Below are 20,602 nucleotides of genomic sequence, written 5' to 3' on the forward strand. Positions count from 1 at the left end.
AGAGTCCACCCTCTTTTTTCCTAATTATAGTGGTATCAGTGATTAAACTAAGACTCAAAACACTTTGAGTGGTGCCTGGGTAATTCAGTCGGTTGAGCATCCAACTTCAGCTCAGGTCATCATCTCACAGTTCATGAGTTCAAGTCACGCATTGAGCTCCACGCTGCCAACGCAGAGCCTGCTTCCAATTCTCTGTCTCCCTCTCTTTGCTCCTTACCGTCTCACACTCTATCTCGAAAAGAAATAAACATTTAAAAAAAAAACACTTGGAAATAAAATTAAGGTAACTATGAGTATCCCTATTTGATTTTTCTAGAAATTAACAAAGTTAGGTTTTTCTATGTGAAGAATTTTTCCCCATGTTTTTCTGCATATCTCAGTAAGTTCAACTTGATGAGAAATGGTATAAATTAACACACAGACTTTTAACAATTTTTCATAAGCCTATCTATCTTATGTGTTTTTAGTAGGCATTTCCCTTCATTTGAAGCCTCTCATAAGTTTTCTTACCATGAAGGTAATTCAGCAGCACACATTTTGACCTTTTAAACCTGGTCCAGTTTGCAGTGGTGGTTGTAAGTGTAAACTATGGAGGCAGGGTGCAAGGGCTTGACCCCTTCCCTGCTAGATCAGGCAGACTCACGCAAGTTACGTAATCTCTCTGTGCCTCAGTTTCCCATCTGTAAAGTGAGAGTGATGTGGTCGCTCTCTTACAGGGTCTTAGCAGACAAAAAGCCTTTGTGGGAGCTCTGGAGCCTGATACCCAAGCAAGTGTCTCCCCATCCCCACCCTCCAGTGCAGTGGGTCCCATTCCCTTGTCTAGTGTTGATTTTAACATTGTTAATGGTAAAAATAGCAGTAGCTCATTTAACAGTTTCTACATATGAGATGTTTCATACCCTTCATGTCTTTAAAGCCATTAATGATCCCATAAGGCCACCTTGTTCTCTTCACAGTCAGGAAGGCGGAGCTTAAAAAGCTCAGTTATTCACTCATCTCATACCAAGAATTGTCCAGAGGCCTGGATAGGAACCCACTTCTTCTCTAACTTCAGAAGCCAGGCTCTGAATGAGTTCCGTGACCCTGACCCCAAACAGGCCAAAGTGAAGTACAAGTACAAGCCTAACAGTATTCATAAATCTGCCTCCGCCTTCTCTTCCTCCTGGAATACTGACATGTTGCCTTCCTGTTTCTGCTTAATTAGCTGCATTTCACACCCTATTTTCACACATGAAGCCAGTGTCCTTACAGGCTTTGCTGCCGTGAGTGTTGTGGGGTTTTTTTGTTTATTTGTTTGTTTTTCTTTTAAACCCTCTCATGATATTCTCTTTCAATTTAAAGTCCCTTGAGAGTTTTTGGCATGGTTAGTTAGGTCCCTCACCTTACTGTTACTACTTTTTTAACAAGTTTAGTTTTTTTGGTTTTTTTTAGATTTCAATATTATTTCCTGATCTCACCATGTTGTCCTTCTTTCCTGTTAATCACTGTACTTACTGTATTAATTATCAACACCTGGGAAGAGAAAAGGATTTATCTTCTGGTATTAGTAACCATTTTCAGCAAGCTTGAATGTAGGTATTGCTTTCCCAAAGAGGGAAAAAATGCATTTATCTAGAAAATGTCAGGTGTATTTAGTTTTCTCCTTTTGCCCTGGATTTGCTGGCTAGCTGGTCACAACTCTTCTAGAAAATGAAATTTTGTTCGCCTCTGTGCATTTGTTCTTCAGAAAGCAAGGTTATGCCTGGCCTCAATTTTAAACCCCCGTCATTGTAATATAAAGCACATTGTTCATACGTTTTTAAAACATGAATTCTAAGGACACATTTGTAAGTTTACGAGAAAATAGAACTCTTCCAGAAATTGTATAAAGACATAAGACAGATTTCCTGGTTCTGAACTTAAAGTTCATTAGTCTAAACTGATCATTTTGAAACTTAATCCATCAGGACAACCTTCATCATTTCAAAGACTGCTCCTCAGAATGTACATACATTTTTTATTCAGAAAGTTTTTCTTAAATGTGTTACTACTTTTCACCATGCCTCAGTGGCTGTTCTCCTCATTTTGATTATTTTAAGATTAACTATTACAATTCATTGGAAATGAGAAGCCCTGAACTCTTTTTTTAACCTTTTTTTTTTTAAGTTTATTTATTTTGAGAGAGAGAGCACAAATGGGGAAGGGGGAGAAGGAGAGGGAGAGAGAATTCCAAGGAGGCTCCACACTGTGTGCACAGAACCCAGTGCGGGGCTCAAACTCATGAACTGCGACATCATAACCTGAGCCGAGATCAAGAGTCAGATGCTTAACTGACTGAGCCACCCAGGCATCCAGAGAAGCCCTGAACTCTTTGTTTTTTAAATGTTTGTTTATTTTTGAAGGAAAGAGAGACAGAGTGTGAGCAGAGCAGGGATAGAGAGAGAGAGGGAGACACAGAATCCGAAGCAGGCTCCAGGCTCCGAGCTGTCAGCACAGAGCCCGATGCAGGGCTCGAACCCACGAACCGTGAGATCATGACCTGAGCAGAAGTAGGATGCTTACCTGACTGAGCCCCCAAGAAATCTAATGAAAACTCAGTTCTCAGCATTAGAATGTTTTCCTTCAGTTCACTTTACACCTTTTTTTTGTCATCTGACACGATTTCCTTAACTTCTTTTAGTAATCATTTGGTCAGTGTGACTTAAGTTTTTGTGTGTAATTTGGCATATGTCCTGTAGTGTGAGAGAGGGCAAAATAAGCTCTATTGCCAGCCACTAATCAGCCCTCAGAAATCAGAGTTGAGGGGTATGATGTATAATTGAAATCTTACTCTGCAGAGCACCCATGGTATATAAATGGTTGCATCCAAACACTGGGTGTATTTGGGATATCTTCTGATCTGCAATGCCAGAAAAGAAATGATTCTGGGTAAGGCTGGTCATGGCTAAAAACCATTGCAGCAGTTAATAACTGGTCACATTCTCTTAACATGAAAGATGCTGTTTGCATTGTACATGGTCATTAAACCTTGGAAGTCAAGTATTTTTGAGAACCAGATAAAAACAAGGCCATGAAATGAACTGAAAAGAATCCGCCAAGGAAGCAGAACTGAAATTCGGTTTGGAACTCGTCAAACTGATGTTAGTAACTGGTGGAAACTCTTCCCAGAACAATGTAGACATTTTGAAAAGATGCAGATGCTTTCAGAAAAGCCAGGCCGGCTCATTATTTTGTCTGTGTGGCAGCGGGGCTGGTCTTCACCTTCTCCCACATGCCTATCCTCCACCGAATTTATCTGCTACTATAACAGCTTTAGTTGAAGAAGGGGCATGTGAAAATCTCTGGGGAGTTGCCTCCCAGGAGCCGGAGCAGTCCTGTGTTTAATGCTCTAGGACTAATTGTGGAAATAGGGCCCCTGCCTCTCTCCACCTCCACCCCCAGGCTTGCGGTTTCTTTCTTTTATCCGGGAAAATTAACTACATGATTAACTGTGCTTTATACTCTTAATAAAATTAATGTTACATCACCTGGACACTTCCTGAATTTTCTCAACTTGAACGATAAAGAACTAACTATCCATGATGCCTCATAAAATATTCCCTATGCATCCTCTGGGTTTTGGCTTTTCAGAGTTTACCTTTGAGATGAACGGAACATCTCTTGGGGTTTCATAAGCAATCAGCACAGAACGGATGCATCCCCCGCCCCCCATTGCCCAAAGGTTTATTTATTTCGGAAATAGCATGCTAATGATCACGTTAGTGGGTAACATTGAATGTACTGGTTGAACGATGACAGATTATTGTTTTTATTCTTCCGAACCCTTTTTTTGTTCTTATGTGTGTAATTTCCCCCGCCCCCTGCCTAGACCTGGTTAACCGCTTCTGTGAGCAGGTCCTCAATTTTTTACTTTGTCCCTACTTTCCTATCCTAGCCCCATCTTCCCCCGGTGTCGACTCCGTCCCCTTGCAGCGCACAGGCAGCCAGCATGGCCCGCAGAACGCCGCCGCGGCCACCTTCCAGAGGGCCAGCTACGCCGCGGGCCCAGCCTCCAATTACGCGGACCCCTATCGACAGCTGCAGTACTGTCCCTCGGTCGAGTCTCCGTACAGCAAATCNTAGCATTCAGAAAGATCCCAGGTGGGTACAAAGCCTATTCTTTTCCCGACCGTGATGTCTAAAGAGGTTTTCCAAGCAGGTGTTGTTACGGCATGGCTTCATGGATGTCACACCATTGCGTTCATGTCACTGGCTGAGTATGAAAGGGCTGGCTTTGGGTTGGGTTAACACCCAGCTTTCCTTCGATTTGGAATATGGGTATTGATCATGGATCTCTGTCTAGTATGTTTTGTGGTTCAAAAGCAACTAATAATTTATCTAATAAGATTGGAAACAGCTCTTTCGTACAACAGAAATTGAGGAGCTGGGGACTGAGTCATTTGACCTCAGATATCCCGGTCTAAGTGCCTTCTTGTCTCAGTGCAGCCATGGTTTGTCACCACGTATGCATGTTTCTGCGTATCAGAGCGTAAACCGGTATGCCTTCTGGATTGTACCAAAAGTTGAACATTTAGAAGGTATAATTACCTTTATTTTTCTGTGTCCAAAAATAAACATTAGGTTGATGATATTTGGGCATTGCTAAAAACTTGGGTGTAATGTGTCAAAGAAATTCTTATTATGGAGCTGTGTTTCTTCGTTGCTTTCTTTTTTCCAGCAGTGGCGAGATATTTAGCGGTGCTCTACTTCTGAAGTTTAGAATTGGTTAAATGATGTTTTATTCATAGCCATTTGATTTATGCTGATAGAGTCCCATAAATATATATCTGCATCTGTGAATACTATAGATATGTCAGATTTCTGGTATTTCTTTATAGCAGGGCATGTCACTTGGCTCTGGTAAGTGTACTTAAAATTCGTCTCAAGGAATTTTCTCTGATAGAGCGCACAAGCACATATGTACTGGATTGAGAGGTTCCATAGATTCTTTTGTGAAAAGAAATCACGTCTACAAACATAAAAGGAAGAATGGGACCATTTTATAGTACTTTTTTGAGATAGCTCCTTTAGCACAATTCAGACTGACTTTGAGGGTCCATGTTGAATATTCTATTTGGTGGAGCCTCCATTATAAAAATATTGTAATAAATGCTCACAGCTAACTGCTAGAAATAAGAAGTATACTTACATTACATTGTGCAGTGCGTGCTTATCCAGATCTTCAGTTTCAAAGGTCCTGAAATCTGCCACAAAGTCCTAAAGCACTTTTGGTAGGTGTGGGTAGAATGTTCTTCAGATAACACCTCAGCACTCTCTATTTTTAAGTAATTGTTCTTGACTTGCTACTGAAAACATATAGAAAGAGATGAAGAGTAAACTCTTAGGAAACAGTAAATAGAAAAATACATCCTTGAATGGGCATTGCTTTATTTAACACCATATATTTAAATAAGGATAAACATTTTATCCCCAGCAGAAAGGTTTTCAATTTTCCTATTAGGAGAAAATGGCTTAGTAAGAAACCAAATGTGTTTGTTTCTCTAGCCACAGCTTAGCCTCTTTCTTTTATGCTGTATATCAAATGCATTTGATTTTATTAAATGGTATATCCTTTCTATTTTTATTACTGTCATCTTTATAACCTTCTCTTCTTTCAGTATATTGTCATGGCTCTCTTTCCTTTTGAAGTTATGGATAATGTCACTTACATTTACTGCATGCTCACTATAAACTGAAAAAGGGAAACACCAATAAGAAATGTTAATCATAAATAATACAGGCTGTTCATTTTTTGTATGTGTAAATTTTATATGTAAGTCATTGTGTCATATGAATTACAAATTCCCTGTTATTTTCAAGAATGCTAGTCATTAGCCCTCAACTATGTGTTAAATCTGAAAAAAGAATCGTACCAGCATCCTCAGCTCAGATACACAACAAAACAGAACTGTATCTAGAACCAGAACCAGATTGTCATGGCTTAATTATTACAAAAGGAACTCATAATCTGGCATCGTGCAGAAATGGGTGGAGCTTACAGTATGGTAATGCCTTTCTTGTAGAATGTTCTTTAAAAAGGGAGCATGTCAGAGTGTTCAGATTTAATTGACAGACATCTCAAATCTAACATTCAAGTTCAATATCCGATTCGTCTATGACAAGATTCTTGTATCCTCCTTTGGATAATAAATTTTGATTGTTATCAAGGTGAATTTTACTAGACCAAATAGGTTTAACTTCTGAGGGTCAGAATTATTTATTTTTGGCACTATGGCCTATGATGTAAACTGTTTGTCGTTAGACCTTTTTCAAGCTTTTATACATACATTTTTAAAGAGAATTTTTGAAGGTTTTATTTATCCTTAAAATACCAGACCACGTAAGCCTCTCCTGTTCCCAACGTATGTATCTAGCATGTTACATTCTCAAAGCACTTTTATTTACATCTTTGATGTAATTCTCCTTTGTGGAAGGAAACTGATAGGCTTCATGCCTCAAATAAATGGAGAGTCGGAGTGTTAAATGACATTGAAGATCACATTGCTGGCAGGTGGGTACATGGGCTGGAATGCATACTTTTAGGACATGGCAGCACACATTGGCATGAACATTCTAATTTTTTCATAATAAAGGAAAAGGAAAGAATATACTCCCATCTTTTATGATTATTCTCAGAGGGCGAGTGAATGGTAGTACCTGGTGTTTGGCTGTAAGAGTTTGGAATGATGAAGGAAATGATACAAATTACCGAGATGGTTCTCCTGGCTCTGCTGATTGCTAACTGGATGTGCAGTCTTTGTTTTATTTTTCATTTCTTTGGCTTTCTAATACCTGCCTTATGAATCTTACTACAGACCAGTGTATTTTTCCATGGAAGAGTTTTAGTATTTTTCTTTATATATTTACTTATTTATATATCTTCTGAGAGAGAGAGACGGAGACAGAGAGAGTGAGAGAGAGACAGAGAGAGGCAGAGAGAGCAAGTAGGGGAGGGGCAGAGAGAGAGGGAGAGAGAGGACCCCCAACCAGGTTCTGTGCTGTCAGAGCAGAGCAGGCTCTGTCCCACAAACCAATGAGATCATGAAGTGAGCCAAAACCATGGTGCCCTGAGTTTTACTATTATTCAGTGAGAAGTTTTCCAGAAAATAGTGTATCTTAATTCCTCTGAGCGACAGCATGCCAAAAATTGGTTCTGAAGGTTTGCATTTTCCTGATATGTTTGGCTCAGTCATATACGGGGGCAAAACTTTGGTCTTTACTTTTGACTGCCTCCGTGATGTACTCCAACAAAGAATGCACAGAAATCTTGTTATACAGAGAGACAATAAAATCTGATTTCCTTTTTAGAGTCAGCAATGACTGAGAAAATTTATATAGATTCTTTTTTCCAAGAATTTTTTATTTTTTAATTACATGTATGAATCTCTTAAGGATTGTTAACATAGCTAATATAATTTCAGTGCTCACCAAAGACTGGATTTTATACACTGTTGCATTCAGTCACACAGGTCAAATATAAATATTAACATCAAATAATACGAAAGAGGTTTTAGTGACGTTGGGAATGATAAGTCATAGCATCCTTAGCTTAGAAACCTGATTGATGAAATAACCAGAAAAACTAGAAAAAAAAAGTAAGACTGGTATACCATGTGTACCAAAAGTACTATAAATGTTCTCATCCATAAAAGGAAACTTATGGCTTAGCCATTTACCATCATAACTTAGTGTGTAGGTTGTAGTAGGAATAACATCTTTTAATCCTGTTAATTAATCTCTTTTCAAGATATTGTAATTTTTGATGTGTACAATCTCCAGCAATTTTTCAAACATACTGAAAGAATCTCACTTATTATAAACCTGGTTGAAACTTAAACACTGTCTTCTTTTTGTTACTCAGCATAGCAGAAATAAATCCAATGGCCCATCTTTAATGCTGAATTTGGGCCCAGATTTGCAACCAACTTCTTGTTGTTTCTATGAGACTTATATTCCATGTAGTTCCTTTGTTCCAAGCCACAATATTTGAACAATAATAAAAACATACGCATTTTTCTAAGGAATCCTAAAGACTCGCCTAGTGCATTTCTACTATGTTTTATCTCCTATTTTAAGATATTATTTAAGTTATTTTACTGTTGGGTGTTACATTAGCAAATATTATTAAGTGATGCTGCTTATAAATATCTTATCAGTAGGTAAACTGAGGTTCAGAATGTTTTCCAAAGGCTGTTTCTTCATCGCCCACTACAAAACCACACCTACGGCATACAGTGGATGAATACTCTGGAAACAAAATATACTACAACAATGCTTTTCAAAGGGTGAACGTTTGAAAAATAATTTTAAAATCTTTATTAGAGTTAAGGCACTGTTATGTAACTTAAGTCACATGGCTGAGGTGTTTATAGTGAACACCGTTACATGGTATTCTTCATTGTCTCATTTTCTTAGATGGTGGAATCTCTGGAGTCTCATTCTCTTAGATGATGCAATCTCTGGGAAGCTTGGTTTTCACTTCAGATGCTCAATAATCATTTATTTAACTGCGGCAAAATATAGCATTCATGACTTAAAGACCAGCCGAGTATGAAAGCACTTGGAAGTCACTTACTCAGTTAAGCTAAGAGCAAGCCTAACAACTGGCCATTCAGTCTCTGCTTGAATGCCTCGAAGCCACAGGCCACTCAGCATCTCTTGAAAGCATTTTATTAATTCTTGAGTAATTCAAGCCTTATCAACTTTATAGAGATACAAACTCTGCACCTCTTGTAAGTTCATCCCCTGACCTTGTTCCTGACCTTTGAAATCACTTGAGAACAGATCTATCCTCTCTCCCAAGGACAGCCCTTGAAGGCGGTTACACCCCCTCCCCAGTGCCCGGAGCTCCTGTCTCTGTGCTGGCCGCATCCCTTCCGTGAGCTGTCATTCCCAGGGCCTTCCTCTGGGAGCCCTTCAGTGCCCTTCCTGGTTATCCCTGCATCGCCAGAAGTGCAGGAAGGAACCAAGTGTTACCTTGGGGCAACCTGGGTCCATAGTAGTTTTTCTTGATAGTAAGATGAGAATGTTTGTGACAGTGATGATGATAACAATGATAATTTTAAAAATTAATTAATATATTTTGTACTCGGTGTTAAACTTCTTTGGGAGGATTTTTATTTTATTTTAATTTTACTTCAATTTACTTATCCCAGCTTTTATTCAAATTTCAGTAAGTGAACATGTATGGTGTAATGTTAGTTTTCGGTGTATTAGTGATTCCGTACATAGCCCAGTGCTCATCATGGCAAGTGCTCCCCTTCACCCCCATCACCTATTTCACACATTGCCCCCAACCCCCTCCCCTCTGCTAACCAACAGTTTGTTCTCTACAGTTAAGAGTGTTTCTTGGTTTCTCTCGCGCACTCACTCGCTCTCTCTTTTTGCCCTTTGCTCATTTGTTTTGTTTTTTAATGTCCACATATGAGTGAAATCATAGGGTATTTGTGTTGCTCTGAGTGACTTTATCACTTAGCATAATGCTCTCTAGCTCTATCCATGTTATCACAAATGGCAAGATTCCATTCTTTTTTCATGGCTGAGTAACTTTCCATTGTATATATGTACCACCTCTTCTTTATCCAGTCATCAATCAGTGGATACTTGGGCTATTCCCATAACTTGGCTATTGTAGACGCTGCTGCTATAAACATCAGGGCGCATGTATCCCTCTGAATTAGTATTTTTGTATTCTTTGGATAAATACCTAGCTAGTAGTGTGATTACTGAATTATAGGGTAGTTCTATTTTTAACTTTTTGAGGAACCGCCAGGCTGTTTTCCAGGTGGCTGCACCAGTTTGCATGCCCACCAACAATGCAAGATGGTTTCCCTTTCTCCACATCCTTGCCAACACCTGTTGTTTCCTGAGCTGTTAATCGTAGCCATTCTGATGGATATGAGATGGTATCTTATCATGGTTTTCATTTGTATTTTCCTGATGATGAGCAATGTTGAGCCTCTTTCATGTGTCTATTGCCCATCTGGATGTCTTCTTTGGAGAATGTCTGCACATGTCTTCTGCCCACTTTATAACTGGATTATTGGGTTTTGGGGTTTTGAGTTTTATAAGTTCTTTATAGATTTTAGGTACTAGCCCTTATCAGATATGTCATTTGTAAATATCGTCTCCAATTCAGAAGGTGCCTTTTGTTTTTGCTATTTGTTTCCTTTGCTGTGCAGAAGCTTTTTATTTTGATGTAGTCCCAATAGTTTATTTTTGTTTTTGTTTCCTTTGCCTTAGGAGACATATCTAGAAAGACGTTGCCACGGCTGATATCATAGACGTTACTACCTTTATTCTCTTCTAGGATTTTTATGGCTTCAGGTCCTAAATTTAAACCTTTCATCCATTTTGAATTGGATTTTGTGTCTGGTGTAAGAAAGTGGTCCAGTTTCTTTCCTTTGCATCTAGCTGTCCAGTTTTCCCAGCACCATTTGTCAAAGAAACTTTTTCCCTTTGCCTTTTCTTTCCTGCTTTGTTGAAGACTAATTGACCATATGACAGCATTAAACTTTTAAAGTATTTATTATTTAAGTTAATCCTCCCTAAGTCCCTATGGCACAACTCTTTATAGTGCCCATTTTATATGTGGATAAAGTGAGGCTTAGAGAGCTAGAAACTGGATCCATACCTATCCAAATTCGTATCCTGTATTCATAACTACTATGAATATTGATCCCAATATTAATGTTACAATCAAACAAAATGCAGTCTTTCCACATGTGACTTCTGCGAGGCTATACATTAATGACTCTTACCTTGAATTTTTAATTTTCTCTTTAACATAAATGAGGGGCTTCAAGTTCACTTCTTGTTAGGTCATTCCAGTATTCGATGCTTAAGAAATCTCTGGATCCCAATTTTGTCATCCAGCATAATTACTGAACGCACTTCTCCGTGTCCCTTGGAAACATGAAAGACGTACATGCATGTCCTCAGTGAGATTTTTTTCAGGACGCGGCGGAGCTGGCCCAAGAGCAGAGCCTTGTATGTATTCCTCAGACTTTGGGCTCCTCCCTCCAGGTGCATCTGAAGGCACCTGAATTCTATGTGGCTTTCCAGTGGACTGTTTTAGGGTGAGCTCTGTGGGTGTGATGACAGCATGAAAGCAGCTTTATTTTTCAAGGAGCTTTCAAAGTTATGTGAGAGAGAAAGGTGGACCCATAAATGACTACAGTGCCCTGCGTGAACAAGACAGACATGATCAAAGAAGCATGGAAGAAGAACTGAGTGTTTTTTGCGGTGTTCTCACTGTATTTTGCAGTGTTCTTCTTATACCCTGCCTGCATTCATAATGCAGAGGGAATGTTAGCTTGTACCCCATATGAGCATCTGTTTCTTAGGAAGTATAGATATAGTGTATTACTGTCCTGTGGCTGCCACAACAAAGTACCACCAACCGAGTGGCTTCCACCAACAAAATTCATTCTGCTCCAGCTCTGGAGGCCGGAAGTCCAAAATCAAGGGCTTCGCGCAGGGCCGTGATCCCTCCCAGGCTCCTGGGGAGGGTCCAGCTTTTTGTAGCCCCGGCCGTTCCGTGGACTCTGGCGGCCTCCCTTCCACCTCTGTCCCAGTTGTGACACACGGCTTATCTCTCCCCCAGCCCTCCTCCTCCTATGAGGACACCAGCCATTGTATTTAGGGTCCACGCCAACCCGGTGTGGCCTCATCCTAATTACATCTACCAAACCCTATTCTCAGATAGAGTCGTGTTCTGAGCTTCCAATAGACATGAACTCTGAGAGGACACTCCTCAGCCAACCACGCAGGCTTTAATGTACATTTATACTGCTTACGCCATAAAATAGTTGTACACAGGGCTCCTGGGTGGCCCTGTGGCTAAGCGTCCAGCTAAGGCTTAGGTCATGGTCTCACGGTTCATGGATTCCAGTCCTGTATCAGACTCTCAGCTGACAGCCCCGAGCCTGCTTCAGAGCCTCTGTCTCCCTCTCTCTGTCCCTCCCCACCTCAAAAAATAAACACTTAAAAATATTTTTAATAAAAAATAAAATAGTTGTACAGCAAAGATAGGACTTGAAACAGGATCTGTTAAAGATAAAGCAACATAACTGAAAGTTTTTAGGTCAGTTTACATTTTTAATCACAAAAATATTTCATCAGGAAGAGGGATAGGGTTGAATATGTTAGGTCTGAGCACATTCTCTCTGTAGTGCTCATCACTCCAGCTAGAGAGAGATGGTTGAGGTTAGCTTTCAGCCTTCGGGTATGCTTGAATTATTAGCGCTGCCTTGCTCATATTGTGAGGGTTAGTTTAAGCTAGCTAATATCATCTAAAACTTCACATGGGCTGACACCTGCCCAATAGCATAAAGGGGCCATAGGGGAGGTGCTCGAAGAAGCAGGTGGGGTCACTGTCACCCCTGCCATGGGGTAGCTTCCAACGAAGATGCACCATCATCTGACCGGGAGAACCAGTGAGCGGACCAATCCATAGAGTAAACAGGATAGTAATTCATTTCTTTATTTCATTTCGTTAAATAAATGAGTAGAAATTCAAAGGTTCTCCCCTCTTAGCCGGCAGATGATCTTACTCAGCCCTGCAGTGCAGGGTCTCACCCCAAATGGGAGGATGGGGGGGGGGTCACCAGGAGAAGGGGAATCACAGCCAATCACGTTCCTAAAAGTGTCTTTGTGTCCTTAGCATCCATGTGCATAAAACAGTAATGATAAGAGCACCTTCCTCATAAGCTTGTGGGATGAGAGGGGCTAAGACTCTAACATCTTTGAAATGGTTCCTTGCACGGGGAAGGGCCCATCATCAGCTCTGTCAGGACTGCTACCCGCCCCCCCCCAACAGCCACTAGTCTCCTATCCCCACTCCCACCTCACCCCCGCCATCAGACACCCCCGGGATGGAGTCAGAGCCACAGGAAACATGGGTGAAGGCAGAGAGGCTAGCACTGTCTGGTTGGAAGGTCAGAGATCCCAGGAGCTGGGAGGCCAGTGCGGGAAGGGATCTGGGGAGCCCAGGGCAAGGAGGCAGGGTAATTGAGAGCCCAGCCCTCGTGGCTGGAGAAACAGAACTGCCAGATGGAAGGGAAGACTTCACTGCAAAAGGATTTTTTTGGTTTGTTTTACAAAAGCCTCCTTTTTGGGATTCCCTTTATCAGCTTAAAGGAAAGCAGTGTTCTCACACAATACTTGTCTGTGCCAATATTGATTTTTCCCACAACCCAGAGTACTCATTTTGCTTCCTGTCTTAAAAATCACTTGTAACGAGTAAACAACTGTACTTTTAAAATAGCAACTCATTTCTAATACTACACCCCCACCTCACTGACACCAAAGCAGATTCTGGCCAGAGAGCGCCACGACATTCCGCGACGGTAAAGAGCCACGAAACAGAGTCTCGAGTGATGAGCACCTGTGCGCAGAGTACTAATGAGTTCATGGTTAACAGGCACTCCATCGGTTGTGGTGCTGGAAATCTCTATTTTGTGTTTTTCTGGTAAACAGACTGTTCTGTTGAGAACCGACCTCTTCTTTCCCTTCAGTCCACATGCTTTGAGTAGAACAGATGCTACCCCAAGTTTGAAGGGGAGAATGCAGTCCATGCCTGCTCCAAGAGCTCATGACTTATAGGCCCCCACAGACTAGCAAGGCCTCCAGGTGTGTGGATTTGTCTGAGGAGCCCATCTCTCTCAAGTAGGCTACATGCATTCTGCACTTTGCCAGCTCATGTAGGTCAAAAAGCCAAATCCAGGCTAGCTAGACCTAACACACACCCTCTTGTCTATAAAGTTTTCTGTCCACTGCCCGATCTCTCCGGAGGTGGCTGTGATGGTCTTAGGTTTGGTCTCCATTATTCAGCCAAGAATATTTATCTTGGGTAACTCCCCTAGGATGTCTAATGCTTTACTAGTGTATCTATCATATATCCTTATAAACTCTTCCCAGAACTTTCCTTTAACCCTCTGCCTAAAGCCAGCTGCACTCCATGTCCTAGAAATAGAGATTTCTGTCTTTCCCCCAATTCAAAACAACTGAGAAGTTCCATTCAATAATTAAATGATCATGAAATCTTTCCCAAATAATATCGACACCTTTCAGCATCAGGGTATCTTGGATCCCTAAAAATCAAAACTCTGTAGAGTGTCAAGCATTTTAGTTTTAAGTTAGGGCCCCCAGCAATGATAAGTATAATGATAACTCAAAATAAAAATAAAAGTAATTGGTGATTTAATGCTCTCAATGCTCTCTTTGACTCATAATTTGCATTCCTTCCTGCTTCTCAGTTATTCTGTTTTTTCACCGATAATCAGATTTATGTGCATGATGTGTGTCTCACCTGTTGGATTTAGACAGCTTCATACTAAAGAGAATAGGATCTTGCAGGTGAAGTCATGCCTTGTACCAATCATCTAGGATAAGCAGAGCTCGGAGATAGGAAGCCACAAATGGTAAGGAGGAAGTAAATCTCTTCACCTTTACTGTGAAAGAAATTATCAGAGTATTTAAGAGTACAAAAGAGGTGTGAATATTAAAAATGGTGCCCCGTGGGGGCACCTGAGTGGCTCAGTCGGTTAAGCATCCAACTTCTGCCCAGGTCATGATCTCACAGTTAGTGGGTTCAAGCCCCACGCTGGGCTCTGTGCTGACAGCTCAGAGCCTGAACCCTGCTTCAGATTCTGTGTCTCCCTCTCTCTTTCTGCCCCTCCCCCACTCGCACTGTCTCACTCTCAAAAATAAGCATTAAATTTTTTTTCAACTGGCACCCCTTGGAAAGAAGCTGAGAAGCAAAACTAAGGGCCTCCCTTTCCCTGAAATCTCAAGTGGGATTTGAGACCTGTAGATCCAGAGGAAGCTCCAGGATCCAGATGTTCCATTTAGGGCCCTGCCTTTATTTTATGTCCAAATGCTGCCTGTTTACCTCCCACTTGATACTGTTTAGGGTTCTTGGAGCGGGTTTGAAGGAATCAAAAGAAAGTTTTGTGCTTCAAAAGGGAATCAAAGAAAAATTGTACGGGTCTGCTATTGAAGGAGATTATAAACATGGCTGACAGCATCCCTCCCCGCCATTGTCGGTTCCTATGGGTGGGAGCCCCCACCACGAAAGAGAAACCAAGAAAATTCAGGGTGACAGAATTAGCTAAGCTGGTCAGTCATTCCTCAAGGACTGTCATTTTCCAGGGGGAGTCTTGACAATCCCAGATTTGATTTTATTAAGGAAACTGGCATGTGAGTGTGTGTGTGTGTGTGTGTGTGTGTGTGTGTACATGGTGTATAGATATATATGTGTGTTTGCTGCGTAGATTATGCGTCTTTGTATACATAGACTGTATGTATGTATATAGATACAAATAGATATGGTTTATGTGTTTACATATACATGTAGAAATACACAAATTATGTGTTTATTGGCTCTGCACACATTTATTAGAGATAAGACTTAGCAAAACTTACATAAGCATAAGGTGATTCACATGACAAAAAGACACAATAGCAAGGAAATGATTTTCCTTCTTCTCTCCTTATCTGCCATCCTGCTCTCTCAGCCTCACGCTTTGCCTTTATTTTGTTTTACCATTTTTTAAAGTCATTCTACAAATATTCTGTTGTTTAAATCAATCTTGATAGGGTGTTAAACGTGAAAAATATAAACCCACAAAACCGGAGAAACTCAAGATTTGTTTCCCCTGCAGAAATAGGGATCCACCACAGTAGCTATCAGAACATCGAAAAACACATTCTGGTTGTTTGTTTATGTATTTAATAGGCATCCACATGGCTGTGCTCAACCTTTTGAAATTATGAGTCATTTAAAGTGCATGTTACTTCTGAGAGAACTCAACTAGTTCTTAATTTAAAAGAACTTCCTTTCTTTACCTTCAGCTTATACTGCTGAAACTATGCAAGACCTATTTCATTTTTAGCATATCTCAATTAACCAATCCTCAAAATCTTTCTTGTTGATTCTCTGCAATCAAAATCTGAAATCTCATTTGGGCATTTCACATGCAAACCAGTTTTAATACATTTTGTGAGGTCTTAAGTCGCCTTTCTTCGCCATGTAACTTTAAACATTTGATTGAGGACGAAAAGGGAGCATTCAAACTTGTATTGTTCTTACAAGGAAAGTGGTAGTTGCCTGTCTGTTCATAACTAATGGGTAATTAATTTTTGTTGTTTCTTGAGGTATTTTGCCGCTAATAGCGCTCATTAATTTGGAGGCCCTGACATCTATAGAGATAAAATTAGCATTTTATAGTAAGAAAGATACATTTTGAACTGAAATTTCCATTGCCGTGATACATTACGGCTTGACAGATCTAGTAACCTAAAGTCTTTCATTTACTAAAGATCACATTCAACTGTCATAACCAGACTGCGGAACCAAGCGTGTCCTAGCATCCAAGTCATTCTATTATGAAGAGGAGGAGGAGGAGGAGAAGAAAGATACGGAGTGGGAAATTCAGAAGGACGTGCTCTTGCAATACAGAATAGTTTATGTGCTAAAATGCCTCTCACTGAATGAGATGAAACTTGTATTCGCACTTACAATTTCATACTAAAACATGGCCCATGACCCACCAGTTTTGGGGTCCTCCTCGGAGATGAACTCACTATACCAAGAAAACTCTGTGTTTGATAGCTGGACCATTTGCAGAGAAGACCCTAAAGTGAGGGACCCAGTCCACCGTCAGCTGCTCTATATTGAAAGATGCCACAGTGAGCCCCCACAGTGTTTCCTATAGACTCTGAAACCTGGCACAGTGATCCCCACCAGTTTTGGAATTCATACGCTAGTTACGTTGGGGTGCCGCTGTAAGGTGGCCAGAGTAAATAGTTGCCTCCAGCCACCACAGGAAAAGTTAACATGGAGTAACCTTAGAATACAGGACAGTGTTCTCAATCGAATGAAAGGGACCTTATAAAAAAAGCAAAGTTGGTTTGTAAATAGATGTTTGAAATCAGTGGCTTAGAAGCCACAATCAGAAAGAAATCACTTCTCCGAACATGTGAGTTACGTCAAATTGGCTTAAAATACTCACATATGTCCCAGTGAATGTAACAGAGAAGTCCTGGTTTTTTACCCTACTTGGCCTATATGTATTATTTTGAAGATGTTTACTAAATAAATGAATGACTAGAATTATGATATTTCTTCTGAATGTTTTCAAGTATTTCAAAGCAGCCGTAATAGTCTCACATCTTAATCATTACTGAAAAATCTCCGCATAGCTAGTACACTGCGTAGAATGAGCGGCGGTGTCTGTGGTGGTCAGTGCCCAGTCACCCGGTCTCCTGAAGCTCACACCTTTGTGTGGTCGCTTCCCACACTGACTCAGAGCCAGCCAGTGTGGCCAGCAAAATACCATGGGAGTGACATTGTAGGACTTCTGCGGTAGGGAACCACTCTGCCCGCAATGTGAGTGAGACACTTTCCAAGCGGACCTACCAGTGCCCGTCATGCCTTTGAACCTTCCAGCTTAGATCACAGACACTGTGCAGCAGGGACAGGTCACCCCTGCTGTTCCCTGTCTTGAATTCCTGATGAAGAAACTTCAAGACAATAAGTGATTCTCGTTGCCAGCCCCTGAGTCGTGGGATGATTTGTTATGCCTGATCAGACTGGTCATCTCGCTGAAGTTACCAATTTTTCTCCCAGTATCTCCTATGAAGTCCCCTCTCCTCCTTTCTTGTTTAGAAGAAAAGAGCCAAAAAAGTAGAAACAATCCCAACACCCGTCGACAAATGAAGGGATAAACAAAATGAAGTATTTACATGCAACAGAATATTATGCAAGCTTAAAAAAAAAAAACAAACAGAAATCCTATCATATGCTACAGCATAGATGAACCTTGAGGACATCGTGCTAAGTAAAGTAAGCTGGTCATAAACAGACAAATACCATATAATTCCACTTATAGTAGAATTACACAAGTAGTCATAATAATGGAGACAGAAATTAGAATAATGGTTACCGAGGGCTAGGAGGAAGGGGAAGAGGCAAGTTCATGTTTACTGAGTAGAGTTTCAGTTTGATAAGAGACAGACGGGGGCGACGCTTTCACAGCAGTGTGGAAGGACTTAATGCCGGTAAACTGTACACTGAAAATGGTTGAAATGGTCAAATTATATGTTATGTACACTTGACCACAATAAAAAGAATCAAAAAAGGAAAAAAGGAAAGATCAGGTAAAGGCCGTCCAGGCGCAACTTCTAACATATAAAAACTAAGGCAATATGGGGTTGCAACCGATGGGGGCCCATAGCAAGGACCATTGAATGGAAGTGGCTCCATGGAGGCAGCTGGGGGGCTCAGTTGGTTAAGCATCCGACTTCGGCTCAGGCCATGTACTCATGGTTGGAGGGTTTGAGCCCCATGTCGAGCTCTCTGCTGTCAGCACAGAGCCTGCTTCAGATCCTCAATTTCTCTCTCTCTCTCTCTCTGCCCTTTCCCCTTTTACATACTCTCTCTCAAAATAAATTAAACATTTTTTAAAAATCCAAAAAGAAATGGCTCCATGGATCAAGAGCATGATTGCTTTCAAAACACTGCCTTCCGCTACTTTATGGGTTCTCAAGCCCATTTTTTTTTTTTAAATATTTTTATTTATTTCTAGGAGAGAGAGAGAGACAGCGTGAGCAGGGGAGGGTCAGAGAGAGAGGGAGACACAGACTCTGAAATAGGCTCCAGGCTCTGAGCTGGCAGTCAGCACAGAGCCCGACGCGGGGCTCGAACCCACGAACCGTGAGATCATGACCTAAGCGAAAGTCGGACGCTTAACCGACTAAGCCACCCAGGCACCCCTCAAGCCCATTTTTAAGAGAGACACACACACGCAGCATCCTATCCTGTGTATTATCTGCCAAATATGTTACCTAAGTAAGGTATTTAATCTCTTACCCACATTTTCTTATGATTAAATAAAAATAAATAATATATTACCTAACATATGAGCTATAAGAGTAGTTAAAATAATGAATGTGAAGTAGCTTTTTCAATTAGCCAGCACGATGTTATTCTACAGAAAAAAATAATTGTTCATATTAGTGGTGAAATAGTGCCTTATGGTGATCAGCTTTAAATAGTTTCATTTATCAATTCTTCCATTCAACAAATATTCATAGAGTACCAACAGCCAGTCATTCTGGACACTGGTAACTTTTGGATAAGAGATCATATGGGAATATTAACTAGAAAATAAGTAAGAAATGATCTCATTTAAAATCATATAAGCTTAAAACTAAATCAAATTTAGATGAAAACTATCTGCTATATTTTTATTAAAAATTGCCTCTAGTAATGGATTACATGAGTTACCACATAATTCTAGTGTAATAACTTGGGCACGTCTACTTGTGCCTTTTGCTTTCAGACCCCAAGGTCTATTTCATGACTTGTACTGGGGTTAATTTCCCCTTGCACTGGAAATGAAGGCAGTAACTCATACGTCAAAGGCCCTAAATCAGAAAGCTTTCAACCAACATAAAGAAAACAGACAGGGGAAAAGCATCCCGTTTCTCCCAGGAACCAATAGTATTCCTCTCCCTATCTCTCCTTGACAAAGAAGTCTGCTATATGTCAAGCCAGGCTATTTTATATTAGAAAAGAACTCATTAAGATAAGTGGCAATTAACATCTACACTGCAATAAAAGTGCTTCTGACATTAAAGAGGAAATATAAAACATGGGCTTTTTTAGATAAACTAAAATGTTTCTGCAGGGAGCCTTACGATGTATTTGCTGTGCTTTGCTTTGAAGATTACAAAAACTTTAACAGATTGAAATTTATTATAAATCAGCTTGAAAGGAACAGGCAATATTGTAGAAGTGACCATCAGGACCACAAATGCTGGGCAGTGTCTGCTGAGCAGTGTGCGGGTACCAACATGCACATGAGACCACGCATGCGTGTGAGCATACACACACACACACACACACACACACACACACACACACACACACCGGCTGGACCTGCTCTGTGTAAGTGGCTGCCAACCCTTAATGACTATAAATTATAGTCACTTTTGTCTATTAGAAAGGAGAGGATTTCCTGTTTGATGATCCCATGCTGTTGCTTTAATAAAAAAGGCAAAGCATGCAACATATAACAGACCCTTATAGACATCAGCATGGAATGTGCCTATCATTCAAGCCCACACCATCTCCTGAAGCGCCTGTATGCAACATGCAACATTAGCTCATTCACTGCGATGAGAACTTACAAATTGCAATGAATAAAAATGCACTCCTGGTTATCTCAGTCAATAGGCGCTTGTTGTAAGTTTCCAGAGGGGTATGGAAGAGACAGGAAGCTGTTTCAGCAGCCTCAGTCAGGCAGGTCTCATTGAAAAACAGATCACGGTCATGGATACAAAAGCTGCTTTGGGGCCACAGCAGGAACTCTGAGCAGGGTGCTGAGGAGTGTTTGCTGGGCTCTCGCGTAGAGCTTTGCGGTCTGGGGTCTTCCCTGTCCCTGCTTCCCCCCAATGTCTTTTCTCTTCTCCTTCTTGTCTCTTAGCACTGACTGCCAGGGCTTCTTAATGCCCCAGCTTCTGCCTGTCTTCTCTCTGCATCTCTCTCCAATTGCATGTCACCCTGCAGTGCCTTGAA

The 20,602-nt window shown here is 40.8% G+C and overlaps 1 protein-coding gene across 1 annotated transcript in view; it reads left to right on the top strand.

Moving 5' to 3' along the window:
• The window catches only part of CTNND2 (catenin delta 2), a 784,902-nt gene that overhangs the window by 423,009 nt on the left and 341,291 nt on the right, over positions 1 to 20,602 (top strand). The window contains exon 10 of the mRNA XM_077749452.1: positions 3,914 to 4,100. Coding sequence (XP_077605578.1) covers positions 3,914 to 4,100 — 187 coding nt within the window. The remainder of the gene's footprint in view (positions 1 to 3,913; positions 4,101 to 20,602) is intronic.

The sequence above is a fragment of the Crocuta crocuta genome, unplaced genomic scaffold, assembly GCF_008692635.1.
Source record: "Crocuta crocuta isolate KB4526 unplaced genomic scaffold, BGI_CrCroc_1.0 scaffold89, whole genome shotgun sequence".
NCBI classification, from domain to species: Eukaryota; Metazoa; Chordata; class Mammalia; order Carnivora; family Hyaenidae; genus Crocuta; species Crocuta crocuta.